The following is a 20672-nucleotide window of genomic DNA, read 5'->3' as shown; positions in this document are numbered from 1 at the left end:
TTGAGACAGGGCTTCTCTGTGTATGGCCTCAAACTCATAGAGACCTACCTGCCTCTGCCTCCTTGAGTACTGGGATTAAAGGAGTGTGCTACCACTGCCTAACCTGGTGTCCATCTTTTTTTGTTTTTTTTTTTTGTTTTTTTTTTTTTGAGACAGGGTTTCTCTGTTTAGTTTTGGTGCCTGTCCTGGATCTCACTCTGTAGTCCAGGCTGGCCTCGAACTCACAGAGATCTGCCTCTGCCTCCCGAGTGCTGGGATTAAAGGCATGTACCACCACTGCCCAGCTTGGTGTCTCTCTTTTAACCAAATTGGAAATACTATATTCCAAAACTATCTTCCACCTCAGCACTTAGGACATTCTTAAGCTGGCTTGAGAGATTTCTGCTTGCCATAAGTGGTTCTTGATGATGATTAAAAAAAGGGGAAAAGGCAGACTTTGCTGCTATGTTCTGCAAACATTACTAGGTTTGCAGTATAATAATGGTGAGGTATCTTTAAAGGCTCTGACGTGCCAACACGCACACAGGCATACAGGGCCACACAGCACCATGTAAAAGCACTAATGCTAACATACTGAATTGGTTCTTTTCCTTTTCCAACAGTCAGGATTTAAACGCTTCTGTTCTTCAGCCAAAGCCTTTGCTTCTAATGTGTACATCCTCCTTTCCTCGTTCTTCATTTTTTTCCACCTGTCACCAAGGATCACACTAATGGCTCTGCAAAATACATACTAACATGTTAATTTTTCATAGATGTGTACCGACTGCTGTTACTTCAGCCCAAAATGCAAAAACCACAGAGAAGGACAATCACAGTCATTTCAGCAAAGCCTGTCACATTTATCAGAATCTTGGGTGTCTAGTCCCAGTATTAATATTTGTTCCAATACATTCAAAATGGCAAAAAAATGGATATTTCCCAAGAAAAGTTCAGTATCGGCAGCATAAGACAGTCAACTTGTATTAAGAACTTATTTTGTGCGCGTAGCTACTCAAACTATTATGGTTATGATAAAAGCTTTTTCTCCACACAAATGCAAGTCAAGTGAGAAAGACTTCTTTGCCTCAGTTTATGTCTAATGATAAAAAGTACACTAGATCAGATCTGTACTTAGCACATGAGACACTGGAGTAAATTCAAAAAAGAAGAGGGAGCCAAGCTGACATTTTCCTAGTTTTTCCAAGTCATTCTGATACTAAAGCTATTAAAGTAATCTCACCCAGAATATACAGCTATCATCACTTCCTTCTATGAATAACCTTTAACCGTTTCATGGCACTCAAACAAGAGAATCCTGGGGGTAACTGCAGTCTGTAAACAATCTTTGTACTAAGATGTTTCAGGAGGATGGTAAGCATAGATAGGAGCCTCCTACTGAAATACACGGCAGTTTATTTGTCTTGTCAAATCCAGTGTGTGAGAGCCACCGAGCATGCTTTATTTAAAACCGACATGAAATTGGCACATACCCGTCTCTGTCTCCCAAAGTTAGGATGTTCTGGGGTGTTAGTTTCCCCTTAAGTTAAAACATGATGGGTAGTGTGACGCACACAGTGCTCAACACCAGAATCCCTCCTTTCACAAGTTCACAATTTTTCAGCCCGATTAATGTTTATAACAACTGGCTAAGTATCTCTCTAACCTATTTATTTTAGTCTACATTCTGCCCCTAAGAAAGAACATCTTTATTCACGGAATAAAGATCTACCTCTATAGAAGAAGAAAAAAATCCAAAATATTTTTTTTCAGTCATCCTTTCGTGTTAGATGACTACTGATCTATCAATCACCATACTGAAATGCAAAGCCAAGCAAGAGTTATGAGCCATATGGGAGATATCTTTAATAAGGAGAACCTATCAGCACTCGGCTGTTAGGCTTGTTAATACAGTACAAGGACATAGGTACTCTTTCTAATAAGCAAGTAGGAGCCAGGTGTAAAAAAAGCAACACACCCTGCACTTGTCAGGAAGACTCCTGCATGGCCATCACAGAAAAGGGGAGAGGGGAGGTGGGCTAAGGTATTCTGAAAATGCTTTTCAAATTTAGAAGTATGTTTTCTGCTAAACTATTACATCCTCCTGACCAGAGACTATTTCCAACATGAATTTTTTAAAAAAATTATAGTCTCACTATTTAAGCCCTGGCTGCCCTCAATTCCAATTCTAAAGAAATAACCCAGTACTAAGTAGGACAAGGCCATTTTGTACAAACAATCAAGTCCGATGCAGTTGGAGTGCAAAGCGTCTTTCTAAAATGTAGGCAGTGTTTACAGTTAAGTGCATTGAGACATTACAATCTGAATTAAAGCTATAGTCTTTTGATTTATGGTCCCAAAGACAAAGGAAGTAATAATTTTGACTCTCAGAGAAATAGGAAGATTGCAAGAGGTACCTTTAGCATGTGAGTGCGAGACTGAGCTGGATGGATAGCATAATGCTGAGGCAGGTGAAGCAAGAGCAGACAGGACTCAAGTTCCATTGGCTGAGTTTTGACAAATCTCAGAGCTTGTTTATATAAACCGTTAATGCTTCATTTCCCACAGTGAGACTCGGGTTATAGAAAACCTTCCAAATCTGACACAAGGAAGTACTATACTAGTCTTTTCTAAAAAAAACATCAACCATCAGTTGTTAGAACTGTTCATGTTCTAACAGGTAACATTAAACTTACTGTTACTGTCAAAGGGAGACCCTTCTCCGGAAGGTAGTCTGTAAAACCTATGTATTATAAAAACAATGTATCTAAAGCCAACCGAAGAAAATGGAAAGAAGTCAACAAGAGCTCTTGAGTTTATTTTCGCTGCCTCAGTTACTGTTAACTGCACTGACATGTCAGTAATTGTACTTACATTATTACTATTTACCTGTTATCTTTCCCTGGATACATCTGAGTATATTCAACTCTGTATTTTTTGGCAAAAAGCATGAAGGCATTCATTGGTCTTTTGCACTTATTAGGAGAAGTGGCACTCACAGTCCCTGAGCTGTGGCTTTTGACAGCTTTAGCATACAGAGAATCAGAGGAGAGCTGTGATGGCCCAGGTGAACCACAGCTTTTACTGAATTCAGAGCCGGCAAACTCTTGAGCGCTACCAGGTCCTCCACAAGACAAAGATGCACGGCGCTGGCGAGCCATACTACTCAAAACATAAACTGCAGAAGAGTCCATAGGTGTGAAGTCATAGCTAGAAAATGAACAAAAACACAGTTCAAATTAGACAGTATACAGTACTAAAACACAAATTTTAAAAACCTACCATGTGAAAATTTCACTGTACTACTTTACCGGCACAACTTCTGCCACTGATGCTTATAAGGTAAGTCTCATGGATGCAATTGCAAACTTTTAAAAGCCAACCTCTAAAGCCCCAGGAAAGTTATAACCAGCATGTCCTTCACAGAAGGTAACTCCTCCAGACCCCATACCTGTCCTTTTTTATTCTTCTAGATTATTTTTAACAAATGAATTTGTTAATAATGAATTTGATAATCTCATTTCTTGCCTAGAAGATTCTGGACCTAGGAAACTAAACTGGAGTGGGCAGCATGCCAGGCCTGAGAGCTAACTACTTTGAAAGACAAAAGCCATTTTGAGAAGGGTAGCCACTCAGCCTAGAACTCAGCATTTAGAAGGCTGTGTGGAGGCAAGCCTGAGCAACACCATGGGCTCAAGGCCAACCTGGGCTGAGACCCTGTCTCCAAAAAGCTATTAAATGTGGCTGACTTAAAATACAATGCAATTTGAGAATTTGTATAGGTAGAAAAAGTTCTAACATATACAGGTCCACCTATATATTTCTAGTATCTTAAACTATCATCAGTAAAGAACACAATTTGTTATGTAAATTCAATCTGCATAACCACCCAAACTATCCACAGTCTCAGTCTTCAACAAGCCTGGGGGTAGTGGAGTCCACTGCCCCCTTTCATATGAAGAAAGAGGCTAGCCAAAAGATACGAAGTGTAATTTACCCTAGGACAGTGCTAGAATGCAAAGCCCAGACTTCCTCACCCACATTCCAGTACCTTCATACTACCAATGGCCAAATTCAAGAGTAATCAAGCAATCACCATATTAATTAAAATATTAGATGAAAATCAGAGCTAATGTAGACCACAGCCTAAAGATGGACTCCAAAAGGACCCTCAAACTCTGTGAACTCTTTCTGACAGCACAAAACCTTTTATTTGGCTTTTATTTTGAGCTTTCTCCAAAAGAGAAATTCTGGGTACTACGTCAAAGTAGAAATAATGTCAAACAGGAGATCAGAAAATCTAAAAACAGGAAAGTGCTAAATGAGCAAAGCTAGAACTGTCCTTAAGGCTTTGTAAAACATCTGAAGCCCCTACCAAATAAAGTTTAGAAAACTACCAAACATAGCCACTGTGTAAGAATGTGATGCATAACTGTTCACCTTTACTGAAGAAATTATCATTTAAAGTCCCAATAGAGTAAGCTAGTTATTAAAATTTGAAAACACCACCATCTAGTGGCAGAAATCTGTCATCTACTTTCTTTGTGGATACAACTTAAGTGGGTTTCACTATTCAGTAACAGCCAGGATTTTGACAGCTAACGCAATGGCAGTATCTTCTTAGATAGCTTAGTTTTACTACCCCCTCCCCTTTGTAAGTAAGCATCTGTTCCTACCATGGAAACACCTTTTATCTTGGTACATGTTATTCTTCAAACACCTTCATGTTTCATTACTCTCTTCTTTTAAAGGTTTATTTTATTACTTTTAACTGTGTGCAGATGCCTATGGAGGCCAGAGGCAATCTGGGGCTGAAGTTACAGACAGTTGTGAGCCACCTGATGTGGGTACTTGGAACAGAACTTGGGTCCTCTGGAAGTGCTCTTAGCCACTGAGCCACTGAGCCACCTCTCACACCCTCAGTCATTACTCTTAAAGGCAAATACTACAATAATGTAGAGCCTATTAATCAAGCTCATTTAGTCTTTTCTAATTAATAAGTATTTAAATCACTATCTTTGTTTTATGGTTTAAAAAAACCCACTACAGCAAAGTTAATGAACTTGACCTAAGCTTCCACAACTAGCTTAGTGAAGTATCAGGATGTGAAGGCAGGCGGTCCAGCTCTGGAGTCATGCTTCTACCAGACCCAAGGCCTGTCAGCACGAGCACACTCCATACCTATCAACCCACTTCCTTCAGAAGACTGGAAGCAAAGAGGCAATATCAACAGTATTTAAAGTGCACTCTAAATTAATTATAGAGTATGTGATGATACACAATGTTAACAGCATTCAAATCTCGCCTCTGCAACTTACTAGTAATGTGACCTTGGGAAAATTAACTAGCTACTGTAGCAGAGGAAGAACTGCTGTCACATTACAGTCACTCAACAGTAGATGGGACTAATGGCTAAGGTCCTCCAGATGGACTCAACTGTCCCACTAAGAGTGAGAAATGAAAACTTGCTATCTTAGAAAAACAAGACTTGGGCAGCTAAATTTCCCTTTTTTGCTTTAAAAAAATTAAGTTTTATACCATGCAATGCCTGGTGTATTAAAAATGAACCTAAGTTATGAAGCATAAAACTAAGCAGTGAACTCCTAATCTACAGAGATTCTAACACCACTAACACAGCACCTTTGTTACCCCAGAGAATCACCTTTAGGTTTTAATAACATAACAGTGGGGTTTTATTGTAAAACACACTATTGGCCTGTTTACTGTACTTTCAAAAAAATCTATCCACAGCACTGGTCCTTGACTGGCATCTAGAACTTGAATTTCATTCCAACAACTTGGAAGAGAACGTACCGGGCCCTGAACTATGAGCACTGGTGTTTAGAAACCGGAATTTTGGTACATGTCAAGAAGAGAATCTTATTGGGCCAGGCTCTCAATAAAAACCCTATGTCTTGAAAGTCTAACAAACTTCTCTGGCAGAAACATCTCTTATGTTTGCACTACTCATTCCTGGCCGAGCCTGGCTTTTTACCTTAGCTGGAAGGTTTCCTCTCCTGACTGTGCTCTGGATCCTTTTGCATGAACACAAGCGCATTTGTGTCTCAGGAGTCTTCCTAGTACATCACTGAATGTAGGACAGTCCCAGGGAACACCTGACACCAGTATTTAATAAAACCTAAGTTTATTAGGGGAACTATAACTATATATATATATGTATGTATATATGTGTATATATATATATGTATATATATTTCTCAGATTAATTTCTACTTTAAAATTATTCCTTTTTGTTTTTTTGAGACAGGGTTTCTATGTGTAACCACTCTGGCTGGCCTGGAACTCAATCTGTAGACCAGGCTGGCCTGGAACTCACAGAGATCTGCCTACCTCTGCCTCACAAGTGCTGGGATTAAAGGTGTGTGCCACTACCACCCAGCTAAAAGTTATTTCCTAAATTGATCCAATTCATTAAATGTGTAGCTAAGGTTCATTCATCTTCTGATAAGAATTCCATTGTTTGTTTATATCACAATTAGCAATACTGACACAGCCTTTTTGCTGCTGTGAACAATTCAGTTACAAAGTCATTGACATGACTTTATACTCATCTACAAGAATTGCCTTCTTGAGTATGGAAAAGTCTTTCCCAACTGTTCTCTAGCTATTCCGTAAGGTGGTATCCCTCACTTGAACCCAGGGCTCCCAGGCTGACTAGCTAACCAGCTGTCCCCAGTGCTAGAATTATAGGTAGGCCACTCTCCCCCAGCAGTTCCAGGCTCTGGGATGGACGTGCCTGTGCAGCAAGTGGTTTTGACTGCTGAGCCTTTCCCCCAGCCCTTTTTAAATTTTTAAAACCTTTAAAACTTAGCTTCAATTTTGACTCAGCAATCACTAGAGAATAAACTTTAACATGAAAGAAAAGCACTATTACCTTTTAAATGTATCAAAAACACCTGAATCATCAAAATTAATGGCATCAGGGTGTCCAGGAGGTAGACATACGTCACCAATATGAATTTCACAACATGGAATGCCATGCTGTACCACAGTCAAGCTTGGATAGAATGATGACCAACCTAAAGTTAAACAATAGGTAAAGAGTGAGGAATGACAAAAAGCACCCTAATTAGAACACGTTAGAAAGAACAGGTACTACTGAGTCTGACGCGTCGAGTGTGATTTTAAAATAATAAATCACTAGATTAAGTATTTTGTTTCAGCTTTGTAAAAGCCCCCAAAACTAGTTTGATCCACTGTTTTATTTATAAATCTCTATCAGTCAGCACTTCTATCCATCTGCAAAGAGAGTTAAGGGATAAATAGTGAAACTATGTAGTTGCCTATGAATTACTAAATTATGCTTAACATGACACTTCTGTAGTAAAGCCCTAAAGATTGCTGGGCAGCGGTGGTGCACGCCTTTAATTCCAGCACTCGGGAGGCAGAGGCAGGTGGATCTCTGTGAGTTCAAGGCCAGCCTGGTCTACAAAGCAAGTCCTAGGACATCTAGAACTGTTACACACAGAAACCTTATCTCGAAAAATCAAGAGGCAAAAAGAAAAGCTATAAAGACTAACTCCCGCTACAGCCTACTTGATAACTACAAACAAAAGCATGACTACTGAGGATGCCACTCCCCACATTATACCAAACTAAGAGCTTTCAGTATGAATGAAATTTCTCATATACACAAGGACATTTTATCTGATTATGACCAAGACGCTTAGACATTATTAAATATAATTAGAAACATTTCCTTTGTAGTTTTATTTGGTTTGAAATCAATTTTCAATTTTTTTCTTAATCATCAAAGCTACAAAACAGATGTAAAACTCAGGGCTAAAGATGGCTCAGCAGTTAAAAGAGTACTGGCTGCTCTTCCAGAGATCTGGGGTTCAACTGGCAGCTCAGTAACTCTAGTCCGAGGGGAACTGATATCCATGGAGAGAAAACACGCACACGCATGAAAATAATTGTAAAGTTTGTAAATTCAACTGGAACCCTACCTTTATTTTTAACATAGAATGGGTGGTCCAGCTTACACTCCACAGTAAGCAAGCCATCTTCTACTGTACCAGGATCAAATGTCAACTTCAGCACAGACTCACCAAATGATACACTCTCTTCATGGGATAACAACTTTAGACCATCAGAACCATAGCCCTGAAAGCATATAATCATATGCATAGGGTAAATGAATTTTAAATGTTCAATACACAGTGAATTTCCCAATGTATGTCAAGACTACATGTAAAACTTAGTATCTCTCAGCTTCCAAGTACTTTCAAACCTAGTAGCAAAGAAACACATATTATAAATGGCCACAGGATATATGGCAGATTGGAATATGCATTTTAACCCAAATATAAATACTATGATGAAATTTAATAAGTAAAGACACTATTCTGAGATATATTAAGGAAGACTTTCAATTTCATCTGAAGTGAAATGGAAAGGAGACCAAGAACAGTTTGCATTTAACTTCTTTGAGTATCTAAGTATTTGCTTAAAAAAAAAAAGAGGAAAAAAAAATAAAAGGTAAGTTCAAACTTAGGCAAATAAGGCTAAAAACTAGCCAGTTACAGAGTAAGATAGGCAAAGTCATTAAATGTCCCTTATGAGGTGTTGGGAAGTCAATGAAGCAGTTTGATTAATGCGGTTGTCAATTTTAAGATGATGAGGATGATGCAGAAGGAGAATCTGATAATTACTTTTTAAAGGTGTATTTGTGTATGTACATGTACTAGTCTCTGTAAAAGCAGCAAGTACTCTAAGCCATCCTCCAGCTTCTACATTTTAACTATTTGAGGTTATGAGAAACCCATTATACATCTTGAGTTAACAATTAATGATAGAAGAACCAGATAAAATTTAAATTCAATGGGCATTTACTGAGCAACACATGCCAGGCTTGTAAATGACATAAACAAAACATGGTGCTTATTACTCTTGCATTCATAGAAAAATAAACATAATCATGGCTAGCTACAGCATGCAATTTTATACTAGTGGATGAACAAAATAACGAGTGAGAGAAAAGAATGTTGAAAATCCTTATGGAAATAGTAAACTGAACATGAAGGGATGAAAGGGAACATAATCAAAGACAATTCCTTGGTTTTGAATCTGGTCATCAAGAATAACTAGGAACAGGTAGAAATTAAAAAAAGAGTGAAATAAATGTAGACCACCTAATATTAGGCTGAGTGTGAAGAACTGATTTATCATTATGCATTAGTGATGTCTAACAAGACTTGGACAATAGTCAAATCAATCTTCTAGATCTTTTTGTTTATTTGGTTTTTTGAGACAGGGTTTCTCTGTGTAATAGTCCTAACTGTCCTGGAACTTGCTTTGTAGACCAGGCTAGCCTCGAACTCAGAGATCCACCTGCCTCTGCCTGGAGTGCTGGGATTAAAGGCGTGCACCACCACAGCTCAGGATTTTCTAGTCCTTAAAGCTACATAAGATTTTTATCTGATCTTGCATTACAGATTAGGAAGCCACAACAATTACGTAAAGATTTTCTGGAGGACAGACTAAGTTCAGAATGCTCTCTACAAACAAGATGCTTGGGTGCCACTGGTACTACCATCAGTTGGGCTGAAGAGGAAGAACACTCACACTGCTGGCAATAGTCAGGATGTGGGAATTGGGGTATTGCTGCTGAACACACTAAGGGAAGATAATGTCAGGAAGTCAGGGATAATCCAATGTAGCAAATCTTGCATATTTCAAACTATAAGACAATTTTTGGAAAGTAGGAGAAGGCAAAGTCAGACTGCACACCTTACTAAATGAAGAGTAACATTAAGATGAGGACACTATACTCAAGACAGACTTAAGACTTTTTCTCAAGAAAGTCAACAGGAGACAGTAGGCTCCAAGAAGGAATTTCAACCAGTCAATTTTATATTCTTCCATATTTATTTATTTTATTTAGTCTGCAGTAGAGATGCAGAAGTTGTAAGTTTTAAAAGTAAAATGTGTTATTGGGCAGTGGTGGTGCGTGCCTTTAATCCCAGCACTCAGGAGGCAGAGGCAGGCAAATCTCCTCTGTTTGAGGCCAACTTGGTCTACAGAGTGAGTTCCAAGACAGCCAGGGCTACAGAGAAACCCAGTCTCAAAAAACAACAACAAAACAAAAAAGTAAAATGTATCGACAGATATTTATCCTAATGTTGTTCACTACCGTTTCTATTCATCAATAAATAAAATGATAGTTTGCTGGAGTCATTTAAAAAGTAACAACAAACTCCCAATTAACTACATAGGAAATTAACTGCATTATACACCTGAGAACTTAAAGTCTTAACTAGTTTACTATTTATGTTTAATGCCAGTCTAGTTTTCCAGAACATAAGCATTTAGAGCACAAAGCTGCTAAGCAACAGAGACTACCCCATCTTAGGAGTTGACTGGGTCGTGCTTCATAGCCCCCTCTCTAGGCACTGAGCTTACAGAGCACAGGGTGCCATTTACACAGGAATATAAGCGGTTTCCTGTAGATAACGCTCAAGTTTGACTGGTTCTGAAATTCTTTAGAAGGGTTTGAAATGAATGAACCTTGTGAGTGCCCATTTGAATCTCTTCCTCATTATCACAGCCTTCGGCTCTAGCAAAGTCTTCAACATCTTGCCATTCCTTATTGCTTTCCTTATGGAAGCACAGTCGTGTGCCTAGAGTTGAATTAAGAAAGAAGGTATCAGACAATATGACTACTATCTCACCCAAGGCAGCTGCAGAACAGTCAAGTATTTCTTTACCTTTCAGAAAACAGTGCCAAACAGTTGCCGGCCAGGAATTGCACCAGCCCAGGTCATCGTCGTCTGACAGGGAGGACATGCAGAAAATGCCAGACTCAGACTCACTGTTCGCCTGTACAGAGAAACAGAAACCTCTATTTTGTTATCTTTTAAAGCTCTTTTAATACCTATTTTAAACTCAAGATCTCAAATAACTTAATTGTAAGCTTAAGGAAAATACGTTTTCAATACCGAAGAGTTTTTTTTTTTTTTTTAAGTTTTAGTTAAATACTGTCATTTGTTAGCCATCTTTCTTTTTTTAAATAAATCTTTATCATGTATACAGTGTTCTTCCTGTATGTATGCTTGGACACCAGAAGAGGGCGCCCGATCTCATTACAGATGGTTGTGAGCCACTATGTGGGTGCTGGGAATTGAACTCAGGATCTCTAGGAAGAGCCTCTTAATCTCTGAGCCATCTCTCCAGACCTGTAACAAACTTTCTTAACATAAGAAGTAAACACAAAATCAAATGCACATAATTAATAAACAATGAAATATTTTTTTCCATCTGTATATTCTCCAAAAGAATTTCTTAGATGGGGGAAAGGTAATGTTTTCCAACTATTATATAAACTTTGTAGAAATTTAATGTCATGAAGAAACTTACCCTTTCATGTCTTACTGGTGTTTCTTCCTTCCAATGGTCATGAGGGAAGGCTGGCCTGCTCTTTGAAGAAGAGGACACTGGTGGTGGGCGTGCATAGGAATGTAAACTTTTGCTAGTAGCTATGATGTGTACAGGAGATGATCTAAAATAAAGCAGCAGTTTTTACTATACAGTGTAGGCCCTTAGAGATTATCTTTTCTCTTGATAACAACATAGTGCCAACAATTATTCACGAGGAGTAAAGACAGCAAGATTGCATTGCAATAACATGCTGTGCCTTGAACTTATCATAAATCCTCTTCACATACAAATTTACTAAGAGATGCTAAAGTGCTATTATCACATATTCATCCCATTCTTTTACAACTTTTTAAAATTCAGACAGCTCTATAGTCCAAACCAGCCAAAACTCAGTAGTTTCCTGCCTCAAGGACAGGAATTGCAGGCATGCATACCATACTGGATTCCCATCTCTTTTATCCCAACACAGAAAAATATGCATATTATCATGAAGGAAATATCCATCCATTTCTTCCATTCAGCATGGGATTACAAGCTTAAATGAACAATGCTAAACTGTCCAGCAGCCATGCATCACTGGGAAGACATGACTTGCCTTAAGCAAAAACACTGTCACTTCTTAAAAGGCAACACTATTTCTTGCATTCTAAGATAGTCCAGTCCCTTTCCTACAAGGATCACCTTGGCCCCTTCTCTTTCCTTTCCCATAATAAAGTCTCTACTGAGCTGTACTCTTTCAACTACATAGGGCTCCCAAGAACACACTAAGATCCTTCCCTCATAACCAGTACTACAGGATACTTCAGACATTCAACCTTCAATAGCTAAAATACTCAATCAACACTCCGTAAGCTCTACACCAATAGCCACTAACAATGATGGAAAGCAGAGCACAACTGTGATGAGCAGCATAGAAAATGCCTCCAAGAATAAAATGACATCTCTCTCGTTACCTTCACTTTCTTCTGGAGGGTTTACTTACTCCCCATGAGCTCCCCCTACCCCTTTTCTTTGCAAGATCAGATACAACTCAGGTTTTAACATGCCCAGTAAGCACTGTTCTACAAAGGGCTGTGACTCCCCAGCCCTTCTATAAGCTATAACATCAATGTGAAGATGAAAACTGCCATCTTCTAACTCTAGTTAGAGGGAGGAACAACACTTAAATCAGGGTTTTTCTAAAAAAACGCATGATTACAGTTAAGGGACTGGGATGCAGCTAATTGGTAAAGTGCTCTCCTAGCACGCAAAATGTCCTAGGTTAAACAGATTACTGTGAAAATTAGGGATACAAAGGAAATGATACGCTGAAAGAAAAGTTTTCTTTCCTATAGAAATTGACACAGAATTTAACTGAACCAAACTGCTCTATCGAAACCAATATCCTGCAAAAAGAAAAGCAGAGTACCTCAATAGGATGCAGAACAACTATGCTATGGCCAAGTATTCTACAACGTGGAAACTATACCCAAGTCAGAGTTCCTCCTACTTACCTAGTAAATTCTAGTCTATTCTTACCAACAGAGTGAAGTGGGGCATTTATCCAAGCTGTATTTAGTGAAATGATACCCACTAAGGTCTCCCCAGGATCGTCAACTAGCATTTTCCATAGGTTCACCACAGATTCACCCATTTTCTTAAACTTTGGTCTTGAGACATGAAGTGATTTTTATTACTGGAAGTCTACTTTAAGGTTTTTTTTAATTTATTTTATTTTTAGATTTATTTCCATTATGTATATGAGTGTTTTGCTTGCATGTCCATCTGTATATCATGTGCATTCCTGGTGCCTGAGGAGGTCAGAAGAGGGCATCAGATCCCTTGGAACTGGAATTATAGAGAGATGGTTGTAAAGTACCATGTAGGTACTGGGAATCAAACCTAGGTCCTCTAAAGAACAAGTGCTCTTAACCACTAAGCCACCTCTCCATCTCCTACTTTAAGATTAACAAACCTTAGAATTGGCAAAGATAAACAAGGTTACAGGCACTGTGGAAAAATACAGAACACAATGAATCAAATGTACAGCTGATAAAAGTTTAAAATACAGTACTTAACTATGGTTCTTCAAATAAATACAATTTTTATTTCTAGAAGTAAAACTTTATAAAAATGTATTCCTTAGACTAATTTTTTGATTTGTAAACACAAATATTTTAGGGTATTTTTTCCCATACATTGTTATCTAATTCTCAAAACAATGAAATCATCTTGGATCATTATATGGATGTTAATTCTGACTTTAAATGGTAAATTAACCATCCTCTAATGGCTAATTAGCTAATCCCATTATTATAAAATTGGGAGATTTTAAAATAGTAGCTTTTGAAACTAAGTTTAAATTTCTTCTGCATTCGTGAGTGTGTATGCACATGCACTACAGCATGCACGAAAACCGGCGTGGCAGCAAGCTCCTTCACCCACTGAGCCCACTTGCCAGCCCTAAGGACACAAGTTCACACTGCAAACATGGTCAGTGCTCCCCACCTGTTGTAGAAGGAGCACTGCATCAGTGGACTTTGTGGACTTGTGGCAATATTTGCTAATTCTGTCAGCCAGTCCACCTCATCTTCACGGTGAGCATTTTCTGATATATCTGAGGTATTCTGGCTCCAAGATGGTCTTGGATAGTCTTGATGAGATACATCTGAACTTAGCTGGTATATGGCAGATTGGGCAGGATCACTCTGAACAGCCTGAAGTTCAGGAAGGTCATCTGGAAATAAGTACAAGATTATTTTTCCTTAAATATTAATATAATGAATACTACAGTAACTTCAGTTAGGAATATACAAATTTAACTTATTTTCAAGGAAAAATATATTCAAAATTAAATTCAATGATTTCTCAAAAGAAACAATTTCAAATTAAAAAAAAAACCAAAAAAAAAAAAAAAAAAGGAAAATAACTCAATGGATGTGAATATGGTTTACTACTTAAACCATGCAATTATCACAAGAGACCAGAACCTGAAAAAACAAGGTTCAGTTTGTTTTCTATACCTCATCTAGGAATGATTTATATAAATGAAGAAAGGGGCATTTAATGTGTACATTAGTGATGCATAAACTTTTTACTAACCTGTTACACACAAGTAACTGCAATATTGAAACCAGCTTCTAAAGATGAGCCCAGAGATTGTGCTATCAGGTTTTAGGTAGTAACACAACACAAGTCTATGTTAATTTCTGTGAGTTGGGTATGGCGGTACATGCTTGAAATCCCAACATCTGGGAAGTTGAGACTGATGGACTCCAAGTTTGAGAACAACCTGAGCCACACAGCAAAACCCTAACTCAAAACAACAAAGGAACAAATGGAATAGATTCCGTAAGTCTTTCTTCAGTTTCTGGTTTAGCTGGAGCTGCTGGCACAGGCTGTAAACCAGCATCTGGAAAGCTGATACAGGAAGACTATGGTTGAGTTCAAGGCCAGCCTGAGCAACACAGACCCTAGATCAAAACAGAACATAAAACAGGAATTTTCAATTCAAATATATTTAGTAGTATTCTTTTCTTAATGCATTCCCCAAAAGTAGATCACAAAACCTAGCTCTTCAAAGAAAAAACTAGGAAACAATCCAAAAAGAAATATGAAATTCTTTAAAAGACAGGGGATCTCATATGCCTTTTTTAAAAACAAAACAGCCAAGCATGGTATGGCACTCTCCCAGCACTCAGGAGACAGAGTCGATGGATCTCTGTGAGTTCAAGGCCAGCCTGGTCTACCCAGCAAGTTCTAGGACAGCCAGAGCCACATAATAGACCCCCGTCTCAGAAAAACAAAAGACAAAATACAAAACAAACAAAAACCAGAAATCCCCCGTATAAAGCACTCACATACACACACCCTACAGACCTGCGGGGTCCCTTAAATACACAAATCAAGAAAATCTTCTGGGGGATGGAGAAACAGTTCAGTAGTTCAGAGCACTTCCAGGGGACCTAGGTTCAATTTCAAGCATCCACACAGAGGCTAAGAACTGTCTGTAATTCCAGTCCTAAAGGATCTAATGCCCTCTTCTGGCTTCTGTAGGCACCAGGAACACATGTGGTTCACAGAGATACATTCTTTGTTTTTCTGTTGGTTTTTCCAGACAGGTTTCTATGTGTAGCCCTGACTGTCCTGAAACTCACTCTGTAGACCAAGCTGGCTTCGAATTCATAGATTCGCCTACCTTTGCCTCCTGAGTGCTGGGATTAAAGATGTGCACCACCAACGCCTGGTTCACAGAGATATATTTAGGCAAAACAGCCATACACAACACATAAAATAAGATAAAAATAAAAAATATTTAAAAATAAAAATATTTGAACTTACTTACAAATGTCACTAATGAAAGTAAATTGAGCTAAGAAAACTCATTTCTTTTTTTTTCCTGTGCTTTTTTGAGACAGGGTCTCACTATGTAGCTCTGGCTGTCCTGGAACTCACTCTAGACCAGGCTGGCCTCGAACCACAGAGATCCACCTGCCTCTGCCTCCAGAGTGCTCGATTAAGGCGTGTGCCACCACCGCCCTACCAAAAATGTGTTTCTTTATAGCTGTGTCATCGCCTCTTTTAGATCCTCCACTGAAAACGTAGACTCCAATCTCAGTAATAAGTGTTCTGTGACATTCCTCTGTGAACACTAATTATCTTGCTTTATGCTATGTAGTAGTGACCACACTTTACCATATGTTTTTAATGATGTTGTGATGTCTTCTTTCCACATGACAATGGAGAATACAAAAAGTATCCAATACCACACTAGGGAAAAAAACCAAACACACAACCTCTCCTACTCCACTAAGTATCTCCATAAAGGCCTATATGCAGGCAAATATTCCAGAGCAGACCTCTAAAACTAAAGTATCTTAGCTAAAAGCAGTAACTCAGGTTATCCATTCATTCTTAACACTAACTACACAGTATCCATTTCATTGAATAAATGAGGTATAAAGCACACCATATGCTAATTCCAACTGCCAATCCTTAGGCTGTTGTAACTATATCCCTTACCTCACTGTCAACACTCTGCCTTTAAATGAACCATTTCTTTATTAGGAATGGTTTATTTCTGTTTTTCAGATTCAGAAAATTAACTGCTTTTAAAATGAAGCCAGATAGAAATAGAATAAATAGAAGCTCCCGGGCCTCATTTCCTCTGGACATGTGAAGATGATGATGGACAATCAACCACTGCCAAAAGCACTGCTCCTTGCTCAATAGTAATCACTACTCACAAGTATTAGGATCCAGAAAATATGTGGCACTTGAATTTACACATTATGTCCTGAGACCTTCAGGACTTCAAAATTGCCAAGCATCACCACAATATCATCATTTGTAAAGCCAAGATGATCATGAGCCACACCCTCTCAGTTTCTATAAACATATTACAGGAAGACAAAGGCATGGTGAAAAGCTGAACAGCAAGCCAAAGTCGCTCATTAACTCTGCTCCAGAACAGCAGTCTACAAGCAGTAGATTTAAAATCATTACTCAATAAACCTCAACATTCTACAAATATCTCTCTGGAGTGGCTCATCAGCAATGATCACTACAAATGTCTTATAGGTATTGTCACTTCTGTATCAGATCAACCATGATGAGCTCACCGGGAAGGTACCAAGTTACGTGGCAGGGTTTTCAAAACCAAATTGTGTACTAGTCTGATCTTAGTACACAAATAAAACTATTTACTTCAATAAGTTTTCAATCTCTGAGTACCTAAGTAGCTCACACTGTTTTCAGCTATACTGTAAAACAAGGGATCTCCTCCATAAGGTTGGGGGAGGGTGGATCACTAGGCCTGCTGCACAGCATGAGGACCTGAGTTTGGATCTTTACCACTCACAAAAGCCAGATAGCAGGCCAGGACCTGTCTGTGGCTGAAGGTATCTGGGGTGGTGAGATAAGAGGATTATGGGGGCTCCTTCTGGATCACCCGTCTAGATGAACTATGAGCCTCTAAGTTCACTGAATAAACAAGAGTAAGGTGGAACTTGACAGAGGAAGCCACCTGACACAGACCCCTGGCCACCATGGTACACACATGAGGCAGTGTACATGCACCACATACATACTAAAAAGAAAAGCATTAAGAAGAGAAAGTTAAAAATTCCTATTACACAAGCGCTTTATATACTTTCTAGGCAGACAAGACAGAGAAAGTGATTAAATACGGCAATTCATCTGAATCTAAGTAAGATTCTTATATAGGTTTGAATTTTGTTTACCAAGCTCCATGTGCTCGTCACAGGAGTTGTATCCTGGAGAGGATGGCAAATTCTCATTACACTGCAGCAACTCCAGCGAGTCATTCACTCCTGACGCTCTCTTGTCCATCACCAGCAGGAGTTTCTGTACTGCATTAGGCATCTGATTTGTCTTCACTTCCCACACCATGTTATGGTGCTCCGACTGGAAATGAAAGAAGGACAGTGTCCAGTCACATGTGTCAGTGAGAGAGACAGCACCATGCCGCATTTCAACTTACTCATACATTGCCGCTTGATTTTCCTCAACCCCCTCCAAGACAACTCCACAACTGTGTGCTCAACACTAAATCATACAGACACCTCCAAGTACTAACATTGTTAATTCAGAATTTTCTCACCACTAACGGCACAATTATATATGCTTTCAGTTTTCTGAATTAGTAACTTTCTTTTCAGATACAAATACTAACAATTCATTTTTCAGCTGTGTTCAAAATCAAAAGAAAATCAAGCCCAACCAACTTTCCTTATGTAAAAAGACTAAAGGAGCTGGGTGGGGTGGTGGCATACTCCTTTAATTCCAGAACTCAGTGGGCAGAAGCAGGAAGATTTCTCTGAGTTCAAGGTCAGTCTGGTCTACATAGCCAATTCCAGGCCAACCAGGTATACCTAGTGAGAACCCAACAAAAACAAACAAACCAACCCTAGAGGAATAATCCATTTCTTCTGTTTTTAAAGATTTTTCATTTATTGCTCAATACTTTGCTTCTTCATATTCTGAAAGTGAACAATTTTAATATACTTAAAATTATATTTTCTATGAACATTTAAACATTTCTGAGTCTTATGATGGCTATATTACATTATACTTCTCATGAAAATTGATACATTCTTATGTTTTCTTTGAAAGATTTGGAACATAGCATGACAAAAAGATATGTTATTCTAAGCCAGGCATGGTGGCACACACCTTTTGCCTCAGTACTCAGGAGGCAGAGTCAGGTGGATCTGAGTTCAAGGCCAGCCTGGTCTACAGAGAGAGTTCCAGAACTGCCACAGATACAAAGAGGAGCCTTGTCTTAAGGGGGGAAAGGGAGTCATTCTATATTAACTATTATTCCCAGAAAGATTAAAAAAAAAAAAAAAAAAGCAAACCCTGTAGTAAATTTAGCTAACCAATTACTAAAACTACCTTCAAATCAAATCAGTACCACTCAAAATTCCTTTTCAGAGAAACACAAATTTTTGAATCACATTGGAGATAAAGATTCAGCTTTAATTCCTAGCTACCTTCCTTTATAGAGATTCTTTGTGAAAGCCTTGGTCAAGTTATCACAAAGAAGAGGGCTACAAATTAACACAGCATTTCTCAGCAAAATCCTAATGTGATTATCCCTGTCACACTCTCAGCCTTGACAACAGTTACATCAGGATCTAACTAACATACTAACATAATGGCAACCAAGACTTCTCAGGCTCTACTCCAATTTTTTTTTTTTAATTCTAAGAAACAACAAATTGTGATTTTTCAACAATCTATAGTTCTTTCCCTCAAAATAGTTTGATTCCTGAAAGGCATAGTTGCGAGCACACCTTGGTATAAATGCATATGACAGAAATCAATGTGCTCTCTAGAGCAGACCTCAGTATATGTGCATACAACAGAAATCAATGTTTTAAAAAATGACCCTTGTCTAGGCACTACTTTAAAGGCTTATTCATATCAACCGAAGACATGGTTTCTGTGGTGGAAGGACCCTCAGATTTAAGAAATATGGCTTTTGATTCTAGTTTATTTTACTTTATGAACCAAGTGACTGAACTTGTAGCTCAGTTATCAAAATCATTTTACAAAACCTGCCCTACTTTCTCTCCGTAAGTCCTTATGAATGAAAATTTTTTAAAATGTGAAGTAAGTTTTTAAGCTCTAGACTATGAGACAATAAAAATATGCTGTGGGGGTTCTTCATGTCCTATAATACTCACTGAAGGCAAAAAACCACACACCTATCCAGTTTGGGCAATTTCTTCCTGGAAGACCTGACAAGCTCTCCATACACACCTTGGAACAGTGATGTCTCACGCTATTACTTGGAGTACGTAACAGTTTATCTAAGTCTGAGGCATGCTGTGGAATAATCCTGTACTCTATGAAAATGCGCTGGTCTCATTGTTAATAAAAAGCTGATTGGTAGGCAGCCAGGCAGGAAGCATAGGTGAGACAACCAAACTAAGTGGGGGAGGAGGGCAGAGTCAGAAAGGGACAAGGAAATGCAGGAAGAAGCAAAATGGACGTGCTGTACTAAAAAAAGGGGACCAATGTGGCAAAACATAGATTAAAAAATCAGTTAATTTAAATGTCAGAGTTAGCTAGTAACAAACCTGAGCTATCGGTCAAGTATTTATAATTATTAAGACGCTGAATGGTTATTTGGGAAACAGCTGCCAGGACAGAAAAACTCCGCCTACAAATGGCACCTAACGTGTCGTGGGGCACAAAATATCCACATAAGACTAACAAAGCTTAAAGAAAGATTCTAGGCACCCAAGAATGGACTTAAGCATGGCTTCTTGGTAGCCCCATTTTCTTGGATGGGCTCTGTCTGCTGGCGGTAAGCAGAGGCGTGGCTCCTTTAAGAGGCAGCTTCCTGGCTCAATGCTAGTGGCCAAAATGGGCAGCTCTCTCAAGAGGCCCTGCAATCAGACACTTGATGGTGTATGAGCAGCCGGTAGCACGCCACTTAGTGGACACACGGACCCAGAAACTTCCCAGAGTTGGGGATGTAAACAACATGCCTCCGCCATTAGAGTAGGCTCTTTGGAAACCAAAGGGAGGAGCCAGCCACCAACACGCCACACGCCATGGTCTAAGTTACATAGCAATTTAAGTTTTACTCATACAGACAAAAAAGGTTACAGATGCTCAGTAAAGGACAGATCCAGTCATCACACACACACACACAAAAAAAAAAACCAAACAAAACAAAACAAAAAACCTCTAAATGGGTTACAATATGTTTAAGAATACACATATGCTTGGGAGAGAAGAGAGAAGGTATAGACAATCATAAATATGTAACTTTAAAATAGTAA

The 20672-nt window shown here is 38.7% G+C and overlaps 1 protein-coding gene across 6 annotated transcripts in view; it reads right to left on the bottom strand.

The window, feature by feature from the left end:
- The window catches only part of Hbp1 (HMG-box transcription factor 1), a 30326-nt gene that overhangs the window by 2129 nt on the left and 7525 nt on the right, over window positions 1-20672 (bottom strand). For all 6 annotated transcript variants that reach the window (XM_006989526.4, XM_076550823.1, XM_042260736.2 and 3 more), the window contains 9 exons: window positions 17598-17781; window positions 13864-14092; window positions 11356-11497; window positions 10707-10818; window positions 10507-10619; window positions 7947-8103; window positions 6872-7016; window positions 2866-3186; window positions 575-716 (listed from right to left, as the gene is read on the bottom strand). In XM_006989526.4, coding sequence (XP_006989588.1) covers window positions 575-716; window positions 2866-3186; window positions 6872-7016; window positions 7947-8103; window positions 10507-10619; window positions 10707-10818; window positions 11356-11497; window positions 13864-14092; window positions 17598-17781 — 1545 coding nt within the window. The remainder of the gene's footprint in view (window positions 1-574; window positions 717-2865; window positions 3187-6871; window positions 7017-7946; window positions 8104-10506; window positions 10620-10706; window positions 10819-11355; window positions 11498-13863; window positions 14093-17597; window positions 17782-20672) is intronic.

The sequence above is a fragment of the Peromyscus maniculatus genome, chromosome 14 (assembly GCF_049852395.1).
Source record: "Peromyscus maniculatus bairdii isolate BWxNUB_F1_BW_parent chromosome 14, HU_Pman_BW_mat_3.1, whole genome shotgun sequence".
Taxonomy (NCBI): Eukaryota; Metazoa; Chordata; class Mammalia; order Rodentia; family Cricetidae; genus Peromyscus; species Peromyscus maniculatus.
Note: the sequence above shows the minus strand (reverse complement) of the source record. Positions and strands in the feature narration are given on the sequence as shown.